At 37.4% G+C, this 24,679-nt stretch overlaps 1 protein-coding gene across 1 annotated transcript in view; it reads left to right on the plus strand.

Annotated features, from left to right (window-relative positions):
• Positions 1-24,679, plus strand: part of LEKR1 (leucine, glutamate and lysine rich 1) — a gene marked incomplete at its 3' end in the record, with an annotated part of 265,325 nt that overhangs the window by 211,857 nt on the left and 28,789 nt on the right. The window contains exon 9 of the mRNA XM_082654392.1: positions 12,527-12,620. Coding sequence (XP_082510518.1) covers positions 12,527-12,620 — 94 coding nt within the window. The remainder of the gene's footprint in view (positions 1-12,526; positions 12,621-24,679) is intronic.

Genomic DNA, 24,679 nt, shown 5'->3' on the forward strand with positions numbered 1-24,679 from the left:
ATAATCTGCTAGCCTTTCACAGTTTTTATTCTAAAGGGATACATATAACAGCAGTGTTTTGTACTGGTTCCCTCAGAGGAATGTATATGGAATGGATTCTACTTTTGTTGATATCAAAATTATAACTGTCTCCAGGGAGACTAAAATTTGAGCATCTCAAATATTCAGTACCATCCATTTTATAGTAAAGGTAACTTCTAATGTACTCACAGGCACCCATCTGAAAATGCTCATTGGAATTTTCTAATCAGTAAGACCTCTTTTCAAATAGGAAACCTGGCTTAAGAAATAAAGTGGATCAAATTGCCAGGACTCTGCTGCCTAGCCACTTCTAACAAGCACATAGCGAGCCACATCCATTCTATGGTACTGGTATTTTGAAAACCAAGTGAAGAGCTACTTTATTTGCCTTGACTGTTGCTCCTTATTTTATCAAGTTTACTATTATAAGATTCTACTCTTATACCTGAAAGTTGTGTAATAACATTTGACGGTAAACCAGCATCGTTTTCTATCTCTGCTATAACAATTACCACAAACTTAGTGGCTTAAAACAACACAAATTTATACAGTTCTGGGGGTCAGAAGTCCAAATGAGTGTTAAGGGGCTAAAATCAAGGTGTCAATAGGGCTGGCTCTTTCTGGAGCCTCCAGGGGAGAACCCATTCCTTGCTTCTTCCAGCTTTTAGAAGCTGCTGGCATTCCTTGGATCCTGGCCTCATAAATCTAATCTATGCTTCCATTGTCACATCACCACCTTCCCCCCCACCCCCACCACATTAACCTTGTTGCCTCTCTCTCATAAAGACCTTGATAATTATACTTAAGGCACATCCAGGTGAACCAGGATAATCTCCTTATCTCAAGATCCTTAATGTAATCACATCTGCAAAGTTCCTTTTGCCATATTTACAGACTTTGGGGATTAGGACATGGATATCTTTGAAGGCAATTATTTAGCCTACCACAACTGTGACAAGTTAAAAATAGCTATTATCAACCCTAGAGCAACCATTAAATAAACAAAACAAAGAGTTATAGCTAATATGCCAACAAAGCAGATGAAAGTAAATCATAAGCCATATGCAAAATCCAAAAGAAGGCGGAGAAAGAAGGCCAAGGAAACAACAGATGGGGCAAATAGGCAAGATGATGGATTTAAGTCTAACTGTATCACAATTCAATTAAATGTAAATTGTCTATACATTCTAATTAAAAGACAGAGATTTTCAGATTGTATAAAAACGTAAGATTCAGCCATATACTGCCTACAGGAAATGTATTTGAAAAATAAAGATACAAAAGACTAAAAGTAAAAGAATTGAAAAAGATATACCATGCTGACACTAATCAAAAGAAGCTAGAATGTGTTTATTAATATCAAGCAAGGTAGATTTTAGAACAAAGACTATTACCAGGAATAAATAAATTCATTTCATAATGATAAATAGAAAAGTTCATCAGAAGGACATGACAATCCTAAATGTTTGTGCCTCTAATACAGAGCTTAAAAATATGTGAAGCAAAAACTGATAGAACTACAAGGAGAAGTAGACAAATTCACAGTTATTGTTAGAGATGTCAATAGCTCTCTCTCAACAATAGATAAAACAAGTACACAGAAAAATTAGTAAGGCTATAGAAGACTTGAACTTTACAATCAATCAACTTAACCTAATTGACATTTATACAACATTCCACCCAACAGCAGCAGAACACACATTTTTTTTCTCCAAGAGCATACAAAATATTCACCAAGATAGACCATATAATTTGGCTATAAAACAAAACCAAAGAAAACTTAAAAGGACTCAAATCATACAAAGTGTATTCTCTGGTCACAATGTAATTAACTTAGAAATAAATAACAGAAAAGTATCTGTAAAATCCCCCAAATATTTGTGAACTATAACACAATTCTAAATGAGATATGGGTCAAAGAAAATATCAAAAGGGAAATTACAAATATTTTTTAACTAAATGGGAATGAAGACATCAAAATGTGTGGAACATCTCTAAAGCAAAACTTCAGGGAGAAAATTTATGGCAATTTATGGCAATAAATTTTGTGAAAAAAGAAAAAAGGTCAGCTTCCGCCTTAAGAAGTTAGAAAAAGAAGAGCAAACAGAACCCAAGATAAGCATAAGAAAGTAAATAATAAAGATCAGAGCAGAAATCAATGACAGAGAAAACAGTAAAACAATATAGAATATCAATTAAACAATCAGTTTCTTTGAGGAGATCAATAACATTAATAAACCTCAAGTCAGACTCATCAGGAATAGATAGAGAAGACAAAAATTTACCAACATCAGAAATGAGAGTGGTGACATTACATTCTTCAGATATTAATACATTAATAGAGGAATATTATAAACAACTTTATGCCATTAATTTTTTTAATTCAAAAATACTTTATTGCTAAAACAGGCTACCCACCATCTGAGTCTTCAGTAAGTAACATCAAAGATCACTGACCACAGATCATCATTACAAAATAATAATCATGGAAACTTTGAAATATTGCGAGACTTACCAAAATGTCACAGAGAAACAAAGTGAGCCAATGCTCTTGGAAAACTGGTGCCACAAAGCCATTTGCTTGACTATGCCATTAATTTTGACAACTCTGAAAAATGGATACATTTTTTTGGAATATAAACTACCCAGCTTCACTAAAATGAATAGATGACCTGAATTTATAGTTTAAATTTTTCCCACAAAGAAAACTTCAGGCCCAGAAGGTTTCACTGGTGAATTCTATCAAGCATTTAAGGAAGAAATAGTATTAATTCTACTTAAACTCTTCCAGAAAATGAAACAGGAAGGAATAGTTCTTAACTTACTTCATGAGGCCAGTATTACCCTGATATCAAAATCTGACAAAAGCATTACAAGCAAATTAACAGACTGACATCCCTCATGAGCACAGATGCAAAACTTCTAAACAAAATTTTAGAAAATTGAATCCAGCAACATAAAAAAGAAAAGAAATCATGAATGTGTGGAGTTTATCCCAAGAATGTAAGATCGGTTTAACATTCAAAAATCAATTATTGTTATCCAAAAAGTAAAAAAGAAAAACTCAATGATTATGTCAATAGAAACAAAACAGGCAGTTGGCAAAACAGAACGTTCATTCCTAATTTTTAAAAAAATCTCAGCAAAGTAGAAATAGAGGAAAACTTGTTCAAATTGATACTGGGCATCTAAGAAAACTGACAGACAACATCATACTTAATAGTGAGAGACTACATACTCTCCTCCTAAGATCAAGATCAAGAAAAAAACACCTGCTGTCATCAGTTCTGTTCAACATTGTGCTGAAAGTTTTAGTCAGTACAGTCAGGCAAGAAAAAGAAATAAAAGGCATCAGACTGGAAAGGAAAAATAAAATTTTTTTTATTCACAGATGATATGCTCACTAACATAGAAAACCCCATGGAATCTACAAAAGGAGTTACTAGAACTAATAAGTGAGTTTGGCAAAAGGTTGCAGGAAAAAAAATCAACATCCAAAACCCAAATTAATTTCTATATATTTGCACAGAACAATCAAAATTTAAAAAGCAATATTTATCAAAATACTTCAAAACACATGAAATACTTAGGAATGAATCTGACAAATAATGTGCCAGACCTGTACATTGAAAACTACATAACATTGCTGAGATAAGTTAAGAGGATCTAAATAAATGGAGAGATATACAATGTTCATGGAACAGAAGCCTCAATATTGTTAACAGTTATCCCCAAATTGATTTATAGATTCAATGCAATCACAATCAAACCTCCAGCAAACATTTTTGTACAAATTAACAAGCTAATTTTAAAATTCATATGGAAATGCAAAGGACCTAGAATAATCAAAACAACTTTGAAAACACTTTGAGGAGCCAAAAGATCAAAGTCACTACCTAACTTCAAGATTCATTGTAAAGCTACAAGTAATCAAGACAGTGTGGTATTAATCTCAAGATAGACAAATAGATCAATGGAACAGGACAGAGAATCCAGAAATAGGCACACATGTATGGTTAATTGATTTTCTACATGGGTGCCAAAGCAGTTCATTGGAGAACACATAGTTTTTTCACCATTGGTGCTGGAACAATTGTATATCCATATGCAAAAAATGAACTTTGATTCATACCGTGAAATGTATATATAGAGATTAATTCAAAACAGATCCTAGATCTAAATATAAAACCTAAAATTATAAAACTTACAGGAGAAAACAGGAAACATATCTTTGTGACCTTGGATTAGGCAAAGATTTCTTAGATTCTACCCCAAAAGCCCAATCCATAAAAGAAAAAAACCCTGATAAATTGGACTTCATCAAAGTTAAAACTTCTGTTCTTTAAAAGGCACTGTTGAGCAAATGAAGACAAGCCATCATCATAGATAGGCACAATATATATGTCATAAAGGACTTGTCTTCAGAATATATAAAGAACTTTAGAAACTCAGATGACCATAAACAACCCAATAAAAAATGAGCAAAAGATTTGAACAGGCGCTTCACCAAAGATATACAGATGGCCAAGAGCACATAAAAAAGATGTTCAACATCATTAGTCATTAGGGAAATGCAAATTAAAACCATAATGAGATACGACCACACACTTCTATTTTTTTTATTGATTTTTTTTTTTTTGGCCACACCTCACGGCACGTGGGATCTTAGTTCCCCGACGAGGGATGGAGCCCATGCCCCCTGCTGTGGAAGCATGGAATCTTAACCACTGCACCGCTTGGGAAGTCCCACAAGCACACACTTTTAGAATGGCTAAAATTAAAAAACCTGAACATACCAATTGTTGGCAAGTTGTGGAGAAACTGGAACTCTCATATTCTGCTGGTTGGAATGTAAAACAGCACAACACTTTGGAAAACAGTATGGAGGCTTCTTAAAAAGTTTAACATACACTTACCTTGCTACTTAGCCATTTCACTCCTAGGTATTTACCTAAGAGAAATGAAGGGACATAGCCATACAAATACTTGTACACAGATATTAATAGCTATATTTGTAATAGCCAAAACCTGTGAAACAAACTAAATGTCCATCAGCAGGTGAATAGATAAACAAATTGTGGTATATCCATGTGATGAAATACTACTCAGCAAAAAATAATAATAATGAACTATTGATTCATGGTACAATATGGACAAATCTAAAAGGAATTATGCTAAATGAAAAATGCCAAACACACAAAAAAGAATATACTGTATGATATATAGAGAATTTTTATAGAATTCTGAAAGTGCAAACTAATGTATAATGACAGAAAGCAAACTCTTGATTGCTGGGGGCGAGAGGGCAGGAGTGAGGGATTAATAAAGGGCATAGGGAAACCTTGGGAGATGATGGATATATCATTATTTTGGTTGCAGTGGTGGTTTCACACACATATGTTTATGCATATGTCAAAACTCATCCAAGTGTATACTTTAAACATGTAGTTTACTGTTTTCAATTATATCTCAATAAATGTTGTGGTTTTTTTTTAAAATTCTCTTGGAACCATTTCTCCTCCAAATCTTCTGTGGATAGGAAAGAAGTTGAGAAAACTGTCTCTCAACAGGGCAGAATTTCTAACACCCTCTTCTGATGTGGCAAGGCTGTAGGATGAAAAAAAAAAAAATTACATCTCAGAGAGGAAAGCCAGGAGCTACAGAGAAAAATGGTTTGAGAAATCACTCCCAAGTGAAAGAACCACAGCCTAAGCAAGGAATGTTCTCTACCTCCAGGGTAGAAATCCTCACAGTCGTTTCCAGTAGGATTTCAGAGTTGCGATGGACTCCACCTGATGCCAGGTGACTTACTGTGCACCTCCCGGTGAGAGGACTATACTATCCACACCTGATTCACATCAGACTTGGCCATTTGATTTGTTCTTGCCATTGAAATGGGAGAGGAGTGACATGCACTGATTCTGAGCAGAAACTTTAACAGATCCTATGTTTTCGCAATTTTTCTTTTCTATCACAAAAGCAGCATTCCCAGGTAAGAATTGTTCCTTGGGCTACATCCTGGAACAAAACATGCAGAGCAAAGCAGCAGATTACATATATCATGAGCAAAAAATAAACTGACCTTGTTAGCCTCTGGGATTACAGACATGTTGAGTTTTGGATGACTCTGAAATATAAAAGTAGAGCAGTCAGGTGAGAGTTGGAAACATGAGTCAGATACTCAGAGAACAGATGTGAGCTGGAGATAAAATCTGGGAGTTGTCAGCAACTATTGCATTTTAACCATAGGCATGGATATGATCACTTAGAAAAAGAGTAGAGAGAGAGAAAAAAGAGGCCTCAGAACAAAGTGCTAAGGAACACCAAACATGTAATTGACGGCAAAGATGAGTCTGCAAAGGAGACGGGAATGGGCAAATATTTGGAAGAAAGCCAGAATTGAGGTGTTTTTTTGTTTTATGTATTTATTTATTTATTTTTGGCTGCTTTAGGTCTTCATTGCTGCGCATGGGCTTTCTCAAGTTGCGGTGAGTGGGGGCTACTCTTCGCTGCAGTGCATGGGCCTCTCATTGCGGTGGCCTCTCTTGCTGCCGAGCATGGACTCTAGGCGCGTGGGCTTCAGTAGTTGTGGCATGCAGGCTCAGTAGTTGTGGCATGCATGCTCAGCAGTTGTGGCATACGGGCTTAGTTGCTCCACGGCATGTGGGATCTTCCCGGGCCAGGGCTCAAACCCATATCCCCTGCATTGGCAGGCTGACTCCCAACCACTGCGCCACCAGGAAAGCCCAGAATTGAGGTTTTAATGTAATCCCACTTTTACTATCCTCATTCTTTGTTCCTTCTGCTTCCTTTCTCCAGCCTAGAGACTGCTGAGCAAGCATCATAACCTGCTAGGTCCGCTTCACATTTTAAAAGATAAGTGTTCCTTTTACAACGTTGCTGGCTTTTGAGCACCATTTGGACAGGGACCCTGCCCTCATTCACCTCTGTCTCTCCAGGTACTGCCTTGTCCATAGTGTGCATAGTGGGCAGTAAACCCCACCCTGCTGCTCACTTGCCATTTCCCTCTCCTTGGTCTTTCCCTTTAATTCTCTTTTCTCCAGATGCCCATTCTACTCTATGCTTAGGCTTTATCATTAATTGTTTTTATAAATACTGAGTAGTTACATAAAAGGTTTAGATAGGTATAAAGTATGAAGAACTACAATATAATGAACGCTAAGTTTAGGAAAAAGAGCCTTACCATTAACGTTGAAGTCCCTTGGTGCTTCTCCTTATTCCACCACATGGCATCCTTGCTCAGAGGTAACCACCAACCTGCATTTTGTGGTTCTCAGCAAACTAGGAAGAGATGGGAACTTCCTCAAACTGATAAAGAGCATTCGCAAAAACCTACAGAAAACACTTGTTATTCCTTTGCTTCACTCTATAATTTTACCACGTATGTTTGTATTCCTAAAAAAAAAATTAGATTTTGCATATATTTTATCTTCATGGAAATAAAATTATACTGTATATATTAGTCAGTGATTTATTCTTTGTGCTCAAGATTATGTCCCTGGGATTTTTGTCCATGATGTTACATGTAGCTGAAGATCTTTCATTTCTTCATCTGTATTATATTCTGAAGTATACCACAATTTATTTATCTTTTCTGCTTAGCTATATTTCATAAATTTTAATGTGTAGAAATTTTATTATTGTTCATTTCTAAGTATTTTGAAGTATCAGTTATGATTTTTCATTTGACCCAAGAGTTATTCAGAAACACATTTTTTAAAAGCTCCAACTACATGGAGATATTTATCTTTGTTACTGACGTTTCTTTGTTTTCAGAGAATATGGGTTATAACAGTGCTGTTCAGTAAAAGTATAATGTGAGCCACATATGTCACTTTAAAAATTTTAATTGCCATATTAGAAGAGTGAAAATAAACAGGTAAAAGTTATCTTAATTAATATATTTTACTTAACCCAATATGTAGGGTTAGGGATAGGATTTGGTTTTATCAAGCCTGTTTCTCTTAACTCATGAGTTTAGTTTATTTGCCATTATTATGATTGTTACTTTAAGTTTTCTATCAATACTTCTCCCTCTTTTTCTACACTCTTTTCTCCTTTTGGGCCTTGGGCGGGGGCAATATTGTTGGAGTTTCTTTTATTTTCTTAGTGCATCTTCTTCTAATGGCGTATTCTGTTCTTTTAGTGGTTACTTCTGAGATTTTACCATGCATGCTTAATGAAGTTTAAAATTAATATCTCAAACTTCTCTTGAATAATGCAAACTTCTCTTGAATAACACTGGCACCTTATAGTTGCCATCGTGCCATCCTATATTCTACATTTTTGTCTAGTGTTCTAGTTTTATACTTTTGTTAGCCCCACTGATTACACACAGTCAAAACTAATATTTTATGCAGATGATATTTATTTACAAGTACTTACATACAAGGCTGGCTACATAATTTTCAAGCCCAGTGTAAAATGAAAACGTGGAGCCCCTTCAAAAAAAGAAAGAAGCTTTTTCCTTTCCTTCACCATCTTTCTCTCAGCTTGTCAGGGTCTTTTGTTTGTTTGTTTGCTGTTGAATCTTGTGCTCCCTTGGGCATGGAGAAATTGTAGCATGGATGCAGGCTCTCAGAGGCACCCAAGGCCCTGCCCCAGACTCAGCCAAAAGGACACATATGGCAGACCCAACATTCCCCATGCCTGTGCCCACTGAAGCAGAGGATGACAGCAGATGCTGGGCAAGGGTCAGGGAGAAAAGGGTTGAGAACCATCCTGGGGAGACAGGGAGGTGTCGAGAGGTAGGACTCTGTGTGAGCCGAGGCTCCAAGGCCCCAGCATGTGCTTGACTGTCCCATTAGACCTCACTTACAAAACACAGACTCAAAGATAAAGTTGTTAAGAATTTCTCAGTGGTGACCACAGAGCATTAAATCTGAAACCCAGGACCCCCTTCAGAACATGGGCCCCGTACAGCTGAATCGATCACACACCCAAGAAGCCCTCCCTGCCTGTGTGTTTGCCAGTTCCTTTGCTCACCATTTTTTCTTGATCGTCTGACCTTCCTTCTGAGATCATAATCCTTCCTGCAAAGCATATTTTTTAGAAGTCGTTTAGCTGGCAGTAAACCCTCAGATTATATTTTTCTGAGCATATTTTATTTCGGCCTCTTTCTGAAAGATAGTTTTGCTGGGTACCCAACTTCAGATTGATGGTTATTTTCTCATGGGATTTTAATATATTATTTTGCTGTCTTTGGCCTTCTTTGTTTCTATTGGAGAATAAACTTTCAATATGTTTGAGTTCCTTTGAAGACAATATGTTTTATTTCCTCTCCAGCGTCTTTTAAAATCTCTTTTAATTCCAATATTCTTCATTTTCACTACCAGGTGCCAGATATGAGATTTATTTTTATTTATCTTGCTTGGAATCCTTTGGGCTTCCTAGATTTATGGGTTGGTATTTTTCATCAATCTGTAATGTCCTTCCTCTCCCTTTCTCTCTCATTTGCTTCTGAAATGGTAAATAGAGAAATATTAGATCTTTTCACTCTGTCCTCCATATATCAACCTCTTTTATATTTTACATATTTTTGACATCATGTACTGTACCCTGTATAATTTCTTTGACTCTCCCTTTCAGTTTATTACTTCATTTTTAGCTGTGAATAATCTGCTATAGGACCATCTACTGAACTTTTCATCTCAGTTATTATATGCTTCATTTCTACAAGTTTGATTGGTTCATTTCAGATTTCATTAGTCATTTAAATTAATCTTTTATTTCTTCCAACATATTGTACATCCTTATTTATATTCAATATCTGAAAATACTTTAGAATTTGTGGCTTTGATTATGCTATCATTTGTGTCTGCTCATTCTTCCTCTTACTAGCTTTAAAAAAAATAATTTTGTGATTCTTAAAATTATGGTCTCATAGGTCTTAAATTTTTATCTGTAGGAATCTCTGAGTTTCAAGTCGAAGATAGGTTTCTCCCAAACATATTGGTGTTTTTCCTACCAGGCATCTGGAGGCAAGGTTATCCTAACACCATTGTAAGATATCTCCTCAATATGAAGCTTTTTGGACCACTCAGGTAGTGTGAATTCAGGATACAAACCTGCACTGGGACTGGCTTGTGTTTACAAATTCTTGTGGGAGATTTGTATTCTCCCCTCTACCTAGCACCAAACTTCAAAGCCGGAAATTTCTTTTTTGTTCTTTGAGAGGGGATGTTATTTGTATTTTACACATACTGGGTGTGAATTTCATATTCTTACATACAGTATGACAAAAATGCATACTGCATGTGTCCCTCTTTGAGATGCAGTTTTATGCAGGTGAGTTTCCTCTCAAGCTCTTCCTTTCTCTCCTGACTCCAGTGCCCTTCATGGCTATGAAATTTAATGCTCAAGTACATCAGATTTGGAAAGTACCTTCAAGGTGAGAATTGGCTTCAATGCTCTACTTATTGTTGGGGTTCTTCCTTTTACTTCATTTTTTTAAACCATTAGTTTGGAATAATTTTGTATTTAAAGAAAAGTTACAGAGAATTTGTTTCCCTCTTGTCCATTTTTCATAACCATGGCACATATGTAAAAACTAAGAAATTAATATGGGTATAATACAATTAACTAACCTATAGACTTTATTCAAATTTCACTAGTTTTCCACTGATAACCTTTTTCTGTCCTTTCTCTTGATTTGTGTTTCCTGCATCTTCCTAACTTTTTGTCCAGATCACTGATGAATTTTAAGATTTTTTTAATAAGTGAAAACAAAACTTTACTTATTTTCAGTAGGAAAGTTGTCAAAGTACCTAGTCTGACACAGTTCTGAAAAAAAAGTCTGGGGAGTTTTGTTCTTTTCAATCATTTTCCCTCAAATAATATTCATAATCCTGGTTACCAAGTTGATGTGTCTTTATGTTCATGACCTTAAAATTTTCTTACCTAGAAATGTAGGCACTATTTTTATTAAAAAATGTTTAATAATACTGTAAGAGTGAGATGAGAATACAGATCAAGATAGATTGACAGTCTATTACAATACTCTTGGTGAGAAATAAAGTCAAGAACCTTAACTGTTAGTAGTCGGAAAGGAAGGGAGGAAATAGTTCAAGGTGCACCACGGAGCAGAATACATAGAACTTGTTACTGAATGGATGTGGTAGAACAAGAAGAAGGAAAAGTCAGAGATGACTCAGGGATTTCAAGCTAAAGATTGTGACTCTTGAAGGTTTCAGAAGTCAAAAGGAAAGGCAAGACCGTTGGAGATGATGATGAATTTGATTTTTGATGTGTGGAATCTTTGGTGTTGATGGCTCATCAGGGTGGAGATGTCTAACAGGCAGTTATAAATGAAAGTCACAAGTTTGAGAAAAGGGGTCAGAACTAAAGGGAAGAGGGTGATGATGGAAAACAAAGGGATTAGAAAGAGGAATAAGCAATGGAAAAGAATCACCTACACAGAAAATAAGAAGGGTTATGGTGATTATAGAAGGGGGTGGAGGGACTCCCTGATCAACAGGCATACTTTTGCCACCACTTGTGATATTTAAAGTCTTAACTTCAGGGCCCCTGGAGAAATGTTCTCATGAATCTCCCACACTTACTTCCACCCAGAGGGTCACAAACTTAGCTTTAAGACCCAATTACGTGGGGACTTCCCTGGTGGTGCAGTGGTTAAGAATCCACCTGCCAATGCAGGGGACATGGGAAGATCACACATGCTGCGGAGCAACTAATCTTGTATGCCACAACTACTGAGCCTGTGTGCCACAACTACTGAAGCCCGCGCACCTAGAGCGGGTGCTCCACAACCGCAATGAGAAGCCCGCACACCACAACGAAGAGTAGCCTCCACTAGCCACAACTAGAGAAAGCTCGCATGCAGCAGTGAAGACCCAACACAGCCAAAAATAAATAAATAAATAAATTTATTAGAAAAAGATCCAATTACGTGGATTAAAATATTAAAATGTTCTTTGTGTTTTCTCTCCTATTTTCTAGTATGTTTTGTACTATACCACATTTCAGATATTACCCTCTACTTAATTCAGTCTGTTCCTATTAGCACTTGAGATAAATAAAAGAAAAATAAATCTAGCATGAACTACAAACGTGCTGGTTTTGTGTCATATCCCAACACATTTTCCTTTTTTAAAGAAACAAAATATGACCTAGTGTTAGAATTTAGTCATAAACTTTAGAACCACAATGTATAGTATTTTATTATATTTGTGACTACACATATGTTGTTACTATTTCATGCAAAAATAATAATATTACTTATTAAGCAAAAATTAAGCCTGAGAAAATACTTACCTTGTTGCCAGTGTTTTTAAATTGCTGTTAACAACAGTTAAAATAGTATGTAGTAGCAGTACACACACACACACACACATATGTATATATATATTTCTAAAGAGAAGAATAAACAGACTGAGTTGTGAAATAATCCCTGAGCCATGAACTGTAATTTAAGAAGGGTGTTAAGGGTGTGTCTTGACTCATTTGTTGTGTTTATGATTTTCAGGGAATTGATGCTGATTTCACATCAGAAAAGCATGGAGCAGTTGCAGGAAACCCTTAGACAGAAGATGCTGAACGGTGATAACTGGAGGGAGAAGGTAACAGTAATGTGGCTTTCAGCAGCATGTGTCTTATTTGTTTTTAAAAAATTCTGTCCATTTGCCAGGCTACTTCAGATAGGTCTCTTTGCTTCTATGCACACCTTTGATTCTTTCTGGAATTTCCTAGACCAAACGTGCTTACAATATATGTTTTTTACAAAATATTAGACAAGTAGGAAGTTAAAACGTAAGAATAGAATTTGAAATCTTATAAGATTAAGATAGCTGTTAGTTCTTATGTAAAAGCATAATTTTTACTTTTAAATATTTACCCTTTTTCCCATAAAATGACAGAATCTGCATTTGACTACATCCTTAAAAGCAGGGGAATATTAATTCATTCTTATGATTTCTCTGCTTTTAAGAAGATAATACAAGAGAATGAACAATGACCAATGACTTAAAATTATTCAGTTATAAACTTCTGGCAAATAAAATGAATAAGTATTTAGCTCACTATTTACAAAGAAGATGTTTGCTTTTAGAGTATGAAAAAATTGCATTGACTTTTGTCTTTTCTATATTTTTCAAACTTTCAAGAGTGAATATGTATTGCTTTCATAATTTTAAAGAATACAAATCATACTTTTAAAATTGTTAGCCCCTGCCTTCTCAGGCCTTGCACAGCTTTAGTCATTGAGGCTATAGACATCATCTTCCTGTCATAAACTTCTCATACTTTTTGATTGATCCCTTGGCTTTATCATGCATACTGTGCTGAAACCTTCCAAGCTGTTTCTTTTCCCCCACCAGTACCTAATCCTAGCTCTAGCCTTCTGTCTTGGTTTTCTGATTTTGTCTTACATGTGCATCTAGAACTAGAGCTGGCTACTGAAATTCAGATTGTTTGACTGAAGTCCCAACAATGTATTTGGTTATCATCAGATGCTTCTCCTTGGTGACTAGACCTTATAACTTGTAACCTCAAGCAACAATTGGTGGCCACCTTCAAACTAATGTCTCCACCTGGAATTCCCCACTCTGCCATCCACAGATGAAATCCTTTAGGTATTGTTGCTGGGTCAGGTTAATTCTAAATTTGTCACTTTCATTTCCAGTCTTCACACAGTTGGCCATACTCAACCAGTCTGGCCCTCTATAAATCAATCCGCCTTCCCTTATCCTTTGGGGACAGCACATTCAGGCTATAACAAAAATGATCTCTATAGCAACAGTTCCATAAGGGCAACAATTAAAATTTGAGAATATGGACTAAAGTTGCTCTAAGTGTCTCATTCTTTTGTTTTATTTTATAGCATAGGCTTCTTTTTATTATAGATCTTTATTGCAGTATCATTGCTTCACAATACTGTGTTAGTCTCTGTCGTACAACAAAGTGAATCAGCCACATGCACACATACATCCCCACAACCCCTCCCCCCTAAGCCTCCCTCCCCCACTCCCCATCCCACCTCTCTAGGTCATCACAAAGCACCAAGCTGATCTCCCTGTGCTATGCTGCTGCTTCCCACTAGCTAATTATTTTACATTCAGTAGTGTATATATGTCGATGCTACTCTCACTACACCCCAGCTTTCCCCTCCCTCCCCCGCATATCCTCAAGTCCACTCTCTATGTCTACGTCTTTATTCCTGCCCTGCCACTAGGTTCAACAGTACCTTTTTTTTTTTTTTTTTTAAGATTCCATATATATGCGTTAGCATATGGTATTTGTTTTTCTCTTTCTGACTTGGTTCCATGTCCTGGCTATTGTAAATAGTACTGCAGTGAACATTGTGGTACATGTCTCTTTTTGAATTATGGTTTTCTCAGGGTATATGCCCAGCAGTGGGATTGCTGGGTCATATGGTAATTCTATTTTTAGTTGTTTAAGGAACCTCCATACTGTTCTCCATAGTGGTTATATCAATTTACATTCCCACCAACAGTGCAGGAGGGTTCCTTTTTCACCACACCCTTTTTTCTAGGTTTTTTGGTAATGGCTGTTCTGACCGGTGTGAGGTGATACCTCATTGCAGTTTTGATTTGCATTTCTCTAATAATTAGTTATGTTGAGCATCTTTTCATGTGCCTCTTGGCCATCTGTATGTCTTCTTTGGTGAAATGTCTATTTAGGTCTTCCACCCATTTTTGGATTGGGTTGCTTGTTTTTTTGATATTGAGCTCCATGAGCTGTTCGTATATTTTGGAGATTAATCCTTTGTCTGTTGTTTCATTTGCAAATATTTTCTCCCATTCTGAGGGTTGTCTTTTTGTCTTGCTTATGGTTTCCTTTGCTGTGCAAAGCTTTTAAGTTTAATTAGTTCCCATTTGTTTATTTTTGTTTTTATTCCCATTACTCTAGGAGGTGGGTCAAAAAAGATCTTGCTGTGGTTTATGTCAGTGTTTTTCCTATGTTTTCGTCTATGAGTTTTATAGTGTATGGTCTTACATTTAGGTCTTTAATCCATTTGGAGTTTACTTTTGTATACGGTGTTAGGTGGTGTTCTAATTACATTCTTTTACATGTAGCTGTCCAGCTTTCCCAGCACCACTTATTGAAGAGGCTGTCTTTTCTCCATTTTATGTTCTTGCCTCCTTTGTCATAAATTAGGTGACCATATGTGTGTGTGTTTATCTCAGGGCATTCTATCTTGTACCATTGATCTATATTTCAGTTTTTGTGCCAGTACCATACTGTCTTGATTACTGTAGCTTTGTAGTATAGCTTGAAGTCAGGAAGCCTGATTCCTCCAGCTCCGTTTTTCTTTCTCAAGATTGCTTTGGCTATTCGGGGTCTTTTGTGTTTCCACACGAATTGTAAACTTTTTGTTCTAATTCTGTGAAGAATGCCATTGGTAGTTTGATAGGGATTGCATTGAATCTGTAGATTGCTTTGGGTAGTATAGTCATTTCACAATATTGATTCTTCCAATCCAAGTACATGGTATATTTCTCCATCTGTGTATGTCATCTTTGATTTCTTTCATCAGTGTTTTATAGTTTTCTGAGTACAAGTCTTTTGCCTCCTTAGGTAGATTTATTCCTAGATATTTTGTTCTTTTTGTTGCAGTGGTAAATGGGATTGTTTCCTTAATTTCTCTTTCTGATTTTTCCTAGTTAGTGTATAGGAGCACCACAGATTTCCGTGCATTAATTTTGTATCCTGCAGCCTTACCAAATTCATTGATTAGTTCTAATAGTTTTCCAGTGACATCTTTAGGATTTTCTATGTATAGTAGTATCATGTCATCTGAAAATAGTGACAGTTTTACTTCTTCTTTTCCAATTTGGATTCCTTTTATTTATTTTTCTTCTCTGATTGCCATAGCTAGGACTTCCAAAACTATGTTGAATAAGAGTGGCAAGAGTGCACATCCTTGTCTTTTTCCTGATCTTAGTGGAAATGCTTTCAGTTTTCCACCATTGCGAATGACATTTGGTGTGGGTTTGTCATAACATGGCCTCTATTATGTTGAGGTAGCTTCCCTCTATGCCCATTTTCTGGAGAGTTTTTATCATGAATCAGCGTTGAATTTTGTCAAAAGCTTTTCCTGCATCTGTTGAGATGATCATGTTTTTTTATTCCTAAATTTGTTAATATGTTGTATCACATTGATTGATTTGCATCTATTGAAGAATCTTTGCATGCCTGGGATAAATCCCACTTGATCATAGTGTATGATCCTTTTAATATGTTGTTGGATTCTGTTTCCTAGTGTTTTGTTCAGGATTTTTGCATCTATGTTCATCAGTGATATTGGTCTATAATTTTCTTTTTTGTGTGATATCTTTGTCTGGTTTTGGTATCAGGGTGATGGTGGCCTCATAGAATGAGTTTGGGAGTGTTCCTTCCTCTGCAATTTTTTGGAAGAGTTTGAGAAGGATGGGGGTTAGCTCTTCTCTAAATGTTTGATAGAAGCCATCTTGTCCTGGACTTCTGTTTGTTGGAAGATTTTAAATTACAGTTTCAATTTCATTACTTGAGATAGGTCTCTCTATATTTTCTAATTCTTCCTGGTTCAGTCTTGGAAAATTGTACCTTTCCAAGAATTTGTCCATTTCTTCAAGGTTGTCTATTTTATTGGCATATAGTTGTTTGTAGTAGTCTCTTATAATCCTTTGTATTTCTATGATGTCAGTTGTCATTTCTCCTTTTTCAACTCTAATTTTATTGATTTGTGTCCTCTCCCTTTTTTTTCTTGATGAGTCTGGCTATGGCTTTATCAGTTTTGTTTATCTTCTCAAGGAGCCAGCTTTTAGTTTTATTGATCTTTGCTATTGTTTTCTTTGTTTCTATTTCATTAATTTCTGCTCTGATCTTTATGATTTCTTTTCTTCTACTGACTTTGGGTTTTGTTTGTTCTTCTTTCTCTAGTTGCTTTTGGTGTAGGGTTAGATTGTTTATTTGAGATTTTTCTTGCGCCTTGACGTGAGATTGAATTGCTATAAACTTCCCTCTTAGAACTGCTTTTGCTGGGTCCATAGGTTTTGGGTTGTTGTGTTTTTGTTGTCATTTGTTTCTATGTATTTTTTAATTTCTTCTTTGATTTCTCCAGTGATCTCTTAGTTATTTAGTAGCTCACTGTTTAGCCTCCATGTATTTGTGGTTTTTACGGGTTCTTTCCTGTAATTGATTTCCAATCCCATAATGTTGTGGTCAGAAAAGATGCTTGGTACAATTTCAATTTTTTTAAATTTTCCAAAGCTTGATTTATGACCCAAGATGTGATCTATCCTAGAGAATGTTCTGTGTACACTTGAGAAGAAAGTGTATTCTTCCACTTTCAGGTGGAATGTTCTATAAATGTCAATTAAATCTATCTGGCCTATTGTGTCATTTAAAGCTTGTGTTTCCTTATTTATTTTCTGTTTGGATGATCTGTCCATTGATGTAAGTGGGGTGTTAAAGTCCCCTACTATTATTGTGTTACCGTTGATTTCTCCTTTTATGGTTGTTAGCATTTGCCTTATGTATTGAGGTGCTCCTTTGTTGGGTGCATAAACATTTATAATTTTTATATCTTCTTCTTGGATTAGTCCCTTGATCATTATGTAGTGTCCTTCCTTATCTCTTGTAACAGTCTTTATTTTAAAGTCTATTTTATCTGATATAAGTATTGCTACTCCAGCTTTCTTTTGATTTCCATTTGCATGGAATATCTTTTTGCATCCCTTCACTTTCAGTCTGTATGTGTCCCTAGGTCTGAAGTGGGTTTCTTGTAGACAACATATATATGGGTTTTGTTTCTGTATCCATTCAGCCAGTCTGTGTCTTTTGGTTGGGGCATTTAATCCATTTACATTCAAGGTTATTGTCGATATGTATGCTCCTATTACCATTTTCTTAATTGTCTGGGGTTTGTTTTTGTGGGTCTTTTTCTTCTCTTGTGTTTCCCGCCTAGAGAAGTTTCTTTAGCCTTTGTTGTAAAGCTGATTTGGTGGTCCTGAATTCTCTTAGCTTTTGCCTGTCTGTAAAGCTTTTGAGCTCTCCATCAAATCTGAATGAGATCCTTGCTGGGTATGGTTGTAGGTTTTTCTCTTTCATCACTTTAAGTATATCCTGCCACTCCCTTGTGGCCTGCAGAATTTCTCCTGAAAAATAAGCTGATAACCTTATGGGGATTCCTTTGTATGTTAATTTTTGCTTTTCCCTTGCTGCTTTTAATTTTTTTTCTTTGAATTTAATTTTTGTTAGTTTGATTAATATGTGTCTTGGTGTGTTTCTTCTAGGGTTTATCCTGTATGGGACTCTCTGTGCTTCCTGACTTGGGTGACTCTTTCCTTTCCCATGTTAGGGAAGTTTTGCTCTATAATCTCTTCTTATGTTTTCTCAGACCCTTTCTTTTTCTCTTCTTCTTCTGGGACCCCTATAGTTTGAATGTTGGTACATGTAGTGTTGTCCCAGATGTCTCTGAGATTGTCTTCAATTCTTTTCTTTTTTTTTCTTTATTCTGCTCCTCGGCAGTTATTTCCACTATTTTGTCTTCCAGCACAAGTATTCGTTCTTCTGCCTCAGTTATCCTGTTATTGATTCCTTCTGGTGTATTTTTCATTTAGTTATTTTGTTGTTCATCTTTGTTTGTTTGTTCTTTAGTTTTTCTAGATCTTTGTTAAACATTTCTTGTATTTTCTCAATCTGTGCCTCCATTCTATTTCTGAGATTCTGGATCGTCTTTACTATCATTACTCTGAATTATTTTTCAGGTAGATTGCCTATTTCCTCTTCATTTATTCTGTCTTGTAGGTTTCTACCTTGCTCCTTCTTCTATGACATATTTTTTTGCTGTCTCACTTTTTTTCTTTTTTTTAATGAATGGGATTGTGTTTCTGTCTTACTGGTTGTTTGGCCTGTGGCTTCCAACACTGCAGTTTCTAGCTGTTGGGTAGAGCTGTGTCTTGGTGCTGCGATGAGGACCTCTGGAAGACCTTACTCTGATGAATATTCCCTGGGGTCTGAGGTTCTTTTTTAGTCCAGTGGTTCAGACTTGGGGCTCCCACCACAGGAGCTCAGGCCCGACTCCTGGCTCGTGAACCATGATCCTGCAAGCCATGCAGGCAGCCATACAGGAATCAGGCTTCTTGACTTCAGACTATACTACAAAGCTACAGTAATCAAGACAGTATGGTACCGGCACAAAAATAGAAAGATACATCAATGGAACAGGATAGAAAGCCCAGAGATAAACCCACGCACATATGGTCACCTTATCTTTGATAAAGGAGGCAGGAATGTACAGTGGAGAAAGGACAGCCTCTTCAATAAGTGGTGCTGGGAAAACTGGACAGGTACATTGAAAAGTATGAGATTAGATCACTCTCTAACACCATGTACAAAAATAAGTTCAAAATGGATTAAAGACCTAAATGTAAGGCCAGAAACTATCAAACTCTTAGAGGAAAACATAGGCAGAACACTATGACATAAATCACAGCAAGATCCTTTTTGACCCACCTCCTAGAGAAATGGAACTAAAAACAAAAATAAACAAATGGGACCTAATGAAACTTCAAAGCTTTTGCACAGCAAAGGAAACCATAAACAAGACCAAAAGACAACCCTCAGAATGGGAGAAAATATTTGCAAATGAAGCAACTGACAAAGGATTAATCTCCAAAATTTACAAGCAGCTCATGCAGCTCAATAACAAAAGAACAAACAACCCAATCCAAAAATGGGCAGAAGACCTAAATAGACATTTCTCCAAAGAAGATATGCAGACTGCCAACAAACCCATGAAAGAATGCTCAACATCATTAATCATTAGAGAAATGCAAATCAAAACTACAATGAGATATCATCTCACACCAGTCAGAATGGCCAGCATCAAAAAATCTAGAAACAATAAATGCTGGAGAGGCTGTGGAGAAAAGGAAACCCTCTTGCACTGTTGGTGGGAATGTAAATTGATACAGCCACTATGGAGAACAGTATGGAGGTTCCTTAAAAAACTACAAGTAGAACTACCATATGACCCAGCTATCCCACTACTGGGCATATACCCTGAGAAAACCATAATTCAAAAAGAGTCATGTACCAAAATGTTCATTGCAGCTCTATTTACAATAGCCCGGAGATGGAAACAACCTAAGTGTCCATCATCGGATAAATGGATAAAGAAGATGTGGCACATATATACAATGGAATATTACTCAGCCATAAAAAGAAACGACATTGAGCTATTTGTAATGAGGTGGATAGACCTAGAGTCTGTCATACAGAGTGGAGTAAGTCAGAAAGAGAAAGACAAATACCGTATGCTAACACATGTATATGGAATTTAAGGGGAAAAAAATGTCATGAAGAACCTAGGGGTAAGACAGGAATGAAGACACAGAACTACTAGAGAATGGACTTGAGGATATGGGGAGGGGGAAGGGTAAGCTGTGACAAAGCGAGAGAGAGGCATGGACATATATACACTAACAAACGTAAGGTAGATAGCTAGTGGGAAGCAGCCGCATAGCACAGGGAGATCAGTTCATTGCTTTGTGACCGCCTGGAGTGGTGGGATATGGAGGGTGGGAGGGAGGGAGACGCAAGAGGGAAGAGATATGGGAACATATGTATATGTATAACTGATTCACTTTGTTATAAAGCAGAAACGAACACACCATTGTAAAGCAATTATACTCCAATAAAGATGTAAAAAAAAAAAGGAGAACAATAACAAAGTGAAAACTAAAATTAGAATAGGAAACTAACAGCTATGTTAGAAAAAATATAAAAATAAAAATATAGATGAAACAACAACTAGAAGGTAAAACAGAACCACAATAGTAAAAAAGAGGAGGAGGAAAAAAAAAAGTGGAAAAGGCCTTGGCTGTGGAGGGTGGGGCCTAAGCAGCGGTGAAGTTTGGGCAGTGGGCGGGCCCTATGCTTAGGACCCAAAGGGCTGGAAAAGGAAGTGGGGTGGGTGGGGGGGTTGTGGGAGGGGGGGCTTAGGCTCAACAGAACAGAAGCCCCCAGGCATGCCTCCTGCCTCTGGTCTTAGAGGGTGGGGGGGCCCCATCTGGGAGCCCAGCGTGCTTCCTGGGCTCCAGTGGGTGGTACAAATGCCCTCTGCTCCTCTACTGCTCCTCCAGTCTGGAGGTCCCCTCCCACCTGCCTCTCCTGATCTCCCCGCCCTCCTTCCTATGCCCCCAGGACCCACGCAGCCTGGAGGGGGCTTTGGAGGGCATGGGACCAGCCTGGGGGCTCGGCAGGTTCCCAGTGCCCGAGTGAGCGTGGCAAACGTCCTCTGCTCATTTCCTGATCCTCTGGTCCTGTAGGGCCCCTCTCGACCGCCTCTCCTGTTCTCTCCTGGCCTCCCTTCTATGCCCCCAGGACCAGCCTGGCCCAGAGGGGACCACTGAGCGTGTAGGACCCAGCCCGAGAGCCAGGCAGAGTTCCCCAGCTGATCGGGCAGGGGAAATGCTGGGCCCGCTCCCCCTCTGATCTGAGCCCCTGAGGGTCCCTCCAGGCGTGGGAACCCCTCCCCTTCCTGCCTCTCAGTCACCCCTCAGGGGCGCCTGTCCTGTCCAGGCTCCACTTCTCCTCCCCCCTCAGTGTCCCCACATCCTACCGGTGCTCTTGGGGGTTCTTCCCATCTCCCTGGACGTCAGGGTCCCCCACCAGCATCCGGCAGGCACCCTAGTTGTGGGGAGATGGCGAACTCTGCATCTTCCCACACCGCCATCTTGACTCAGAACCTCCAACATAGGCTTTTTCTTCTCCTTCTTCTCTAAAGCCCACACTTCTTTAATTACTTCTATTTTTTTTAGCCTCAGTGTACTAAGTTGGTTAGTCTATCCTTATTCACTTCCCCTACCCTTACCAATCCATGTTTAAAAATATGAAAAGATGACCCACCTATCTAGCAATCCAAAAAATTCAAATTAAAGCAAGGAGAGATTATTTTTTACTGCTTCAACTTTGTCTTGCGGTGAAAGTCTAGTGAGATAGTCTTTCATTTTTACTCTTTAAGGGACTGGAAATTACACACAGCCTTTTGGAGGGCAGCTTGGCAATATGTATAAAGAGATATTATAAACATCCCATCTTTTGAGTCAGAAATTTCACTGATGGGTACTTCCCTGGTGGTCCAGTGGTAAAGAATCCACCTTACAATGCAGGGGGATGCGGGTTTGATCCCTGGTCAGGGAACTAAGATCCCACATGCTGCGGGGCAACTAAGCCCACATGCCACAACTACTGAGCTCACATGCCTCAAGTGAGCCCGCTTGCCGCAAACTACAGAGCCCACACGCTCTGGAGCCCATGCACCATAACTACAGAGCCCACGCGCCGTGGAGCCTGTGCACCACAACTAGAGGAGAGAAAACCTGCATGCCACAACTAGAGAGAAGCCTACACACCACAATGAAGATCCCGCATGCCTTAAAAAGGATCCTGCGTGCCGCAACTAAGACCCGATGCAGCCAAAAAGAAATTTAATAAATAAATAATTAATAAATAAATCTTTGAAAAAGTAAAAGAAATTTCACTGATGGAATTAGTGAAATGCAGATGGAGATTCACAGATCATTCCTTTCCCTCAAACTCCTGAGCTCCTCTTAGATTGACAAAATGAACTTTCCTGCCTTTGCTTATGTAGAAGTTCCTCATCTCTTTGGTCACACCCCACCAATGACCTTCAGATATAATCCACTGGAAAAGAAGTCTCTGCATCCATGATCCACTCTAGTACTGCTGCTTACTGTGCCCTATCCCTGAGGTGCTAACACAGCATGCCGACCAAGTTAGTGTTAGCATCTGACCATATAAAACTATATGTTCTTGCTTTATGCTAAGTTAATTTGTTGATGAAAATAAACATATGTGAGATTCTCTAAGTTCTTATTAAAACCATGATATCTTTCTAATAAATTAATTAAATCATAGATGTATTTTGGCCTGTGTAATTTTCTTTAATATAAATGGACATTTCATTCTTTTGAGAGGACATGACTTTTTGTTAATAAACCTTATAATTTAGCTTAGTAGTAAATCAAGATCCAGACCAGTAAAGCCAGCGAATGATAATTATGCTTGGCTGTGTTAGTTATTGAGACTATGAATTAAAAGTTCCCTGAAAGTCCTCTCATGAGAAAGGAGAATCGCTAATATGACATTGTCATCTCTTTCTTGGGTCATTGTGCCTTTGCATAGGAATGAAATGTTCCCTTTACAAATGTGTAATACACATATTAGAATAAACTTCATAACTTAAATGCTTTTAACAGTCAAAAAAAGTAGATAGCAATTTATGCCCTTGCTTAATTATTTTAGAGTATGTAAAAAGCACGTAATAGAAGCAATAGTTGCTGTGCAACAAGGATGGCACATTTTTAAATAACTGAGTATTTACTAATTATCATGGATTTTTGTTTATTTCAAGTATTGCTTTGATGTGAAGAAAGCAAATTAATGTGCATGCTGAACATTTTAAATTGGTTCCAAATGCAGTGTTGTTACTTTTCAGTTAAAATGTTGTAATTAAGGGCTTCCCTGGTGGCGCAGTGGTTGAGAGTCCGCCTGCCGATGCAGGGGACACGGGTTCGTGCCCCGGTCTGGGAGGATCCCACGTGCCGTGGAGCGGCTGGGCCCGTTAGCCATGGCCGCTGAGCCTGCGCGTCCGGAGCCTGTGCTCCGCAGCGGGAGAGGCCACAGCAGTGAGAGGCCCGCGTACCGGGAAACAAAAAACAAACAAACAAACAAAAACTGTTGTAATTAAAACATTTCCCACAGCTAGACTGCTTACAATAAGTGATAGTCACCTATTGACTATCACTTTATAGTGCCATAAACAAATTCCAACCAAATATTTTCTTAGATTATTACTAAGATATCACATTATGGAACATCTTAGGATTATACTATTGACCTCATTTTAAACAGTACATAGCGTTTTGAGAAACCAGTAGTTAAAACAAACAAAACCTTAATTCCTGACTAAGCAAATGGATTGATAGTGAAAACTCAGGGAGAAAAAGTTTACTTCAAGAAATAATTCCAGCATTGAAGGGTGAGGCAAAAAAAATCTCAAATTCTTCTTTAAAATGGAAGAGCCAAATGGCCTAATAATTCCTAATGTACCTCAGTGTACTGTTAATAGAATTAAAAAAAACAACTTGTAAAATACAATTTGACAGAGATAAAGTCGTCATTTAAAAAATATCAGTTTTCATTTATGTGTAATTAATGTATGGTTAAAATGAATATTGAGGGTACACTTTAATTTTTTAAATTATGCCATGTAATTTTCAAAATTGAATTAATAAAATTATAAAATTTTAGGTCTGGAATAGCCTGCAAAGATCATCTGATTTAAACCCTTAATCTACATAATAAAAATAGTCTCTATTATTAGAGTGTTTACTATATGCCAAGCCTTGTGCTAAATGCTTTTCATCAATATAATTTTAATCATTCTAACATTATTATTCCCATTTGCACATGGAAAAAAATAAAGCTCAGAGAAGTTAGGTAATTTGCCAAGGTTATATAGCCAGGAAATGAGAACTGATACAACACCCCCACCCCCTTCAAAAATGAGAGCTAATACAAAGTCCAAAATGTCTGTATTTGGCTTAGGTGGACTAACAGGAACCAGATTTACCCTCCTTCCTGAAAC

Source organism: Grampus griseus, assembly GCF_964374135.1.
Source record: "Grampus griseus genome assembly, chromosome: 5".
Lineage (NCBI taxonomy): Eukaryota > Metazoa > Chordata > Mammalia > Artiodactyla > Delphinidae > Grampus > Grampus griseus.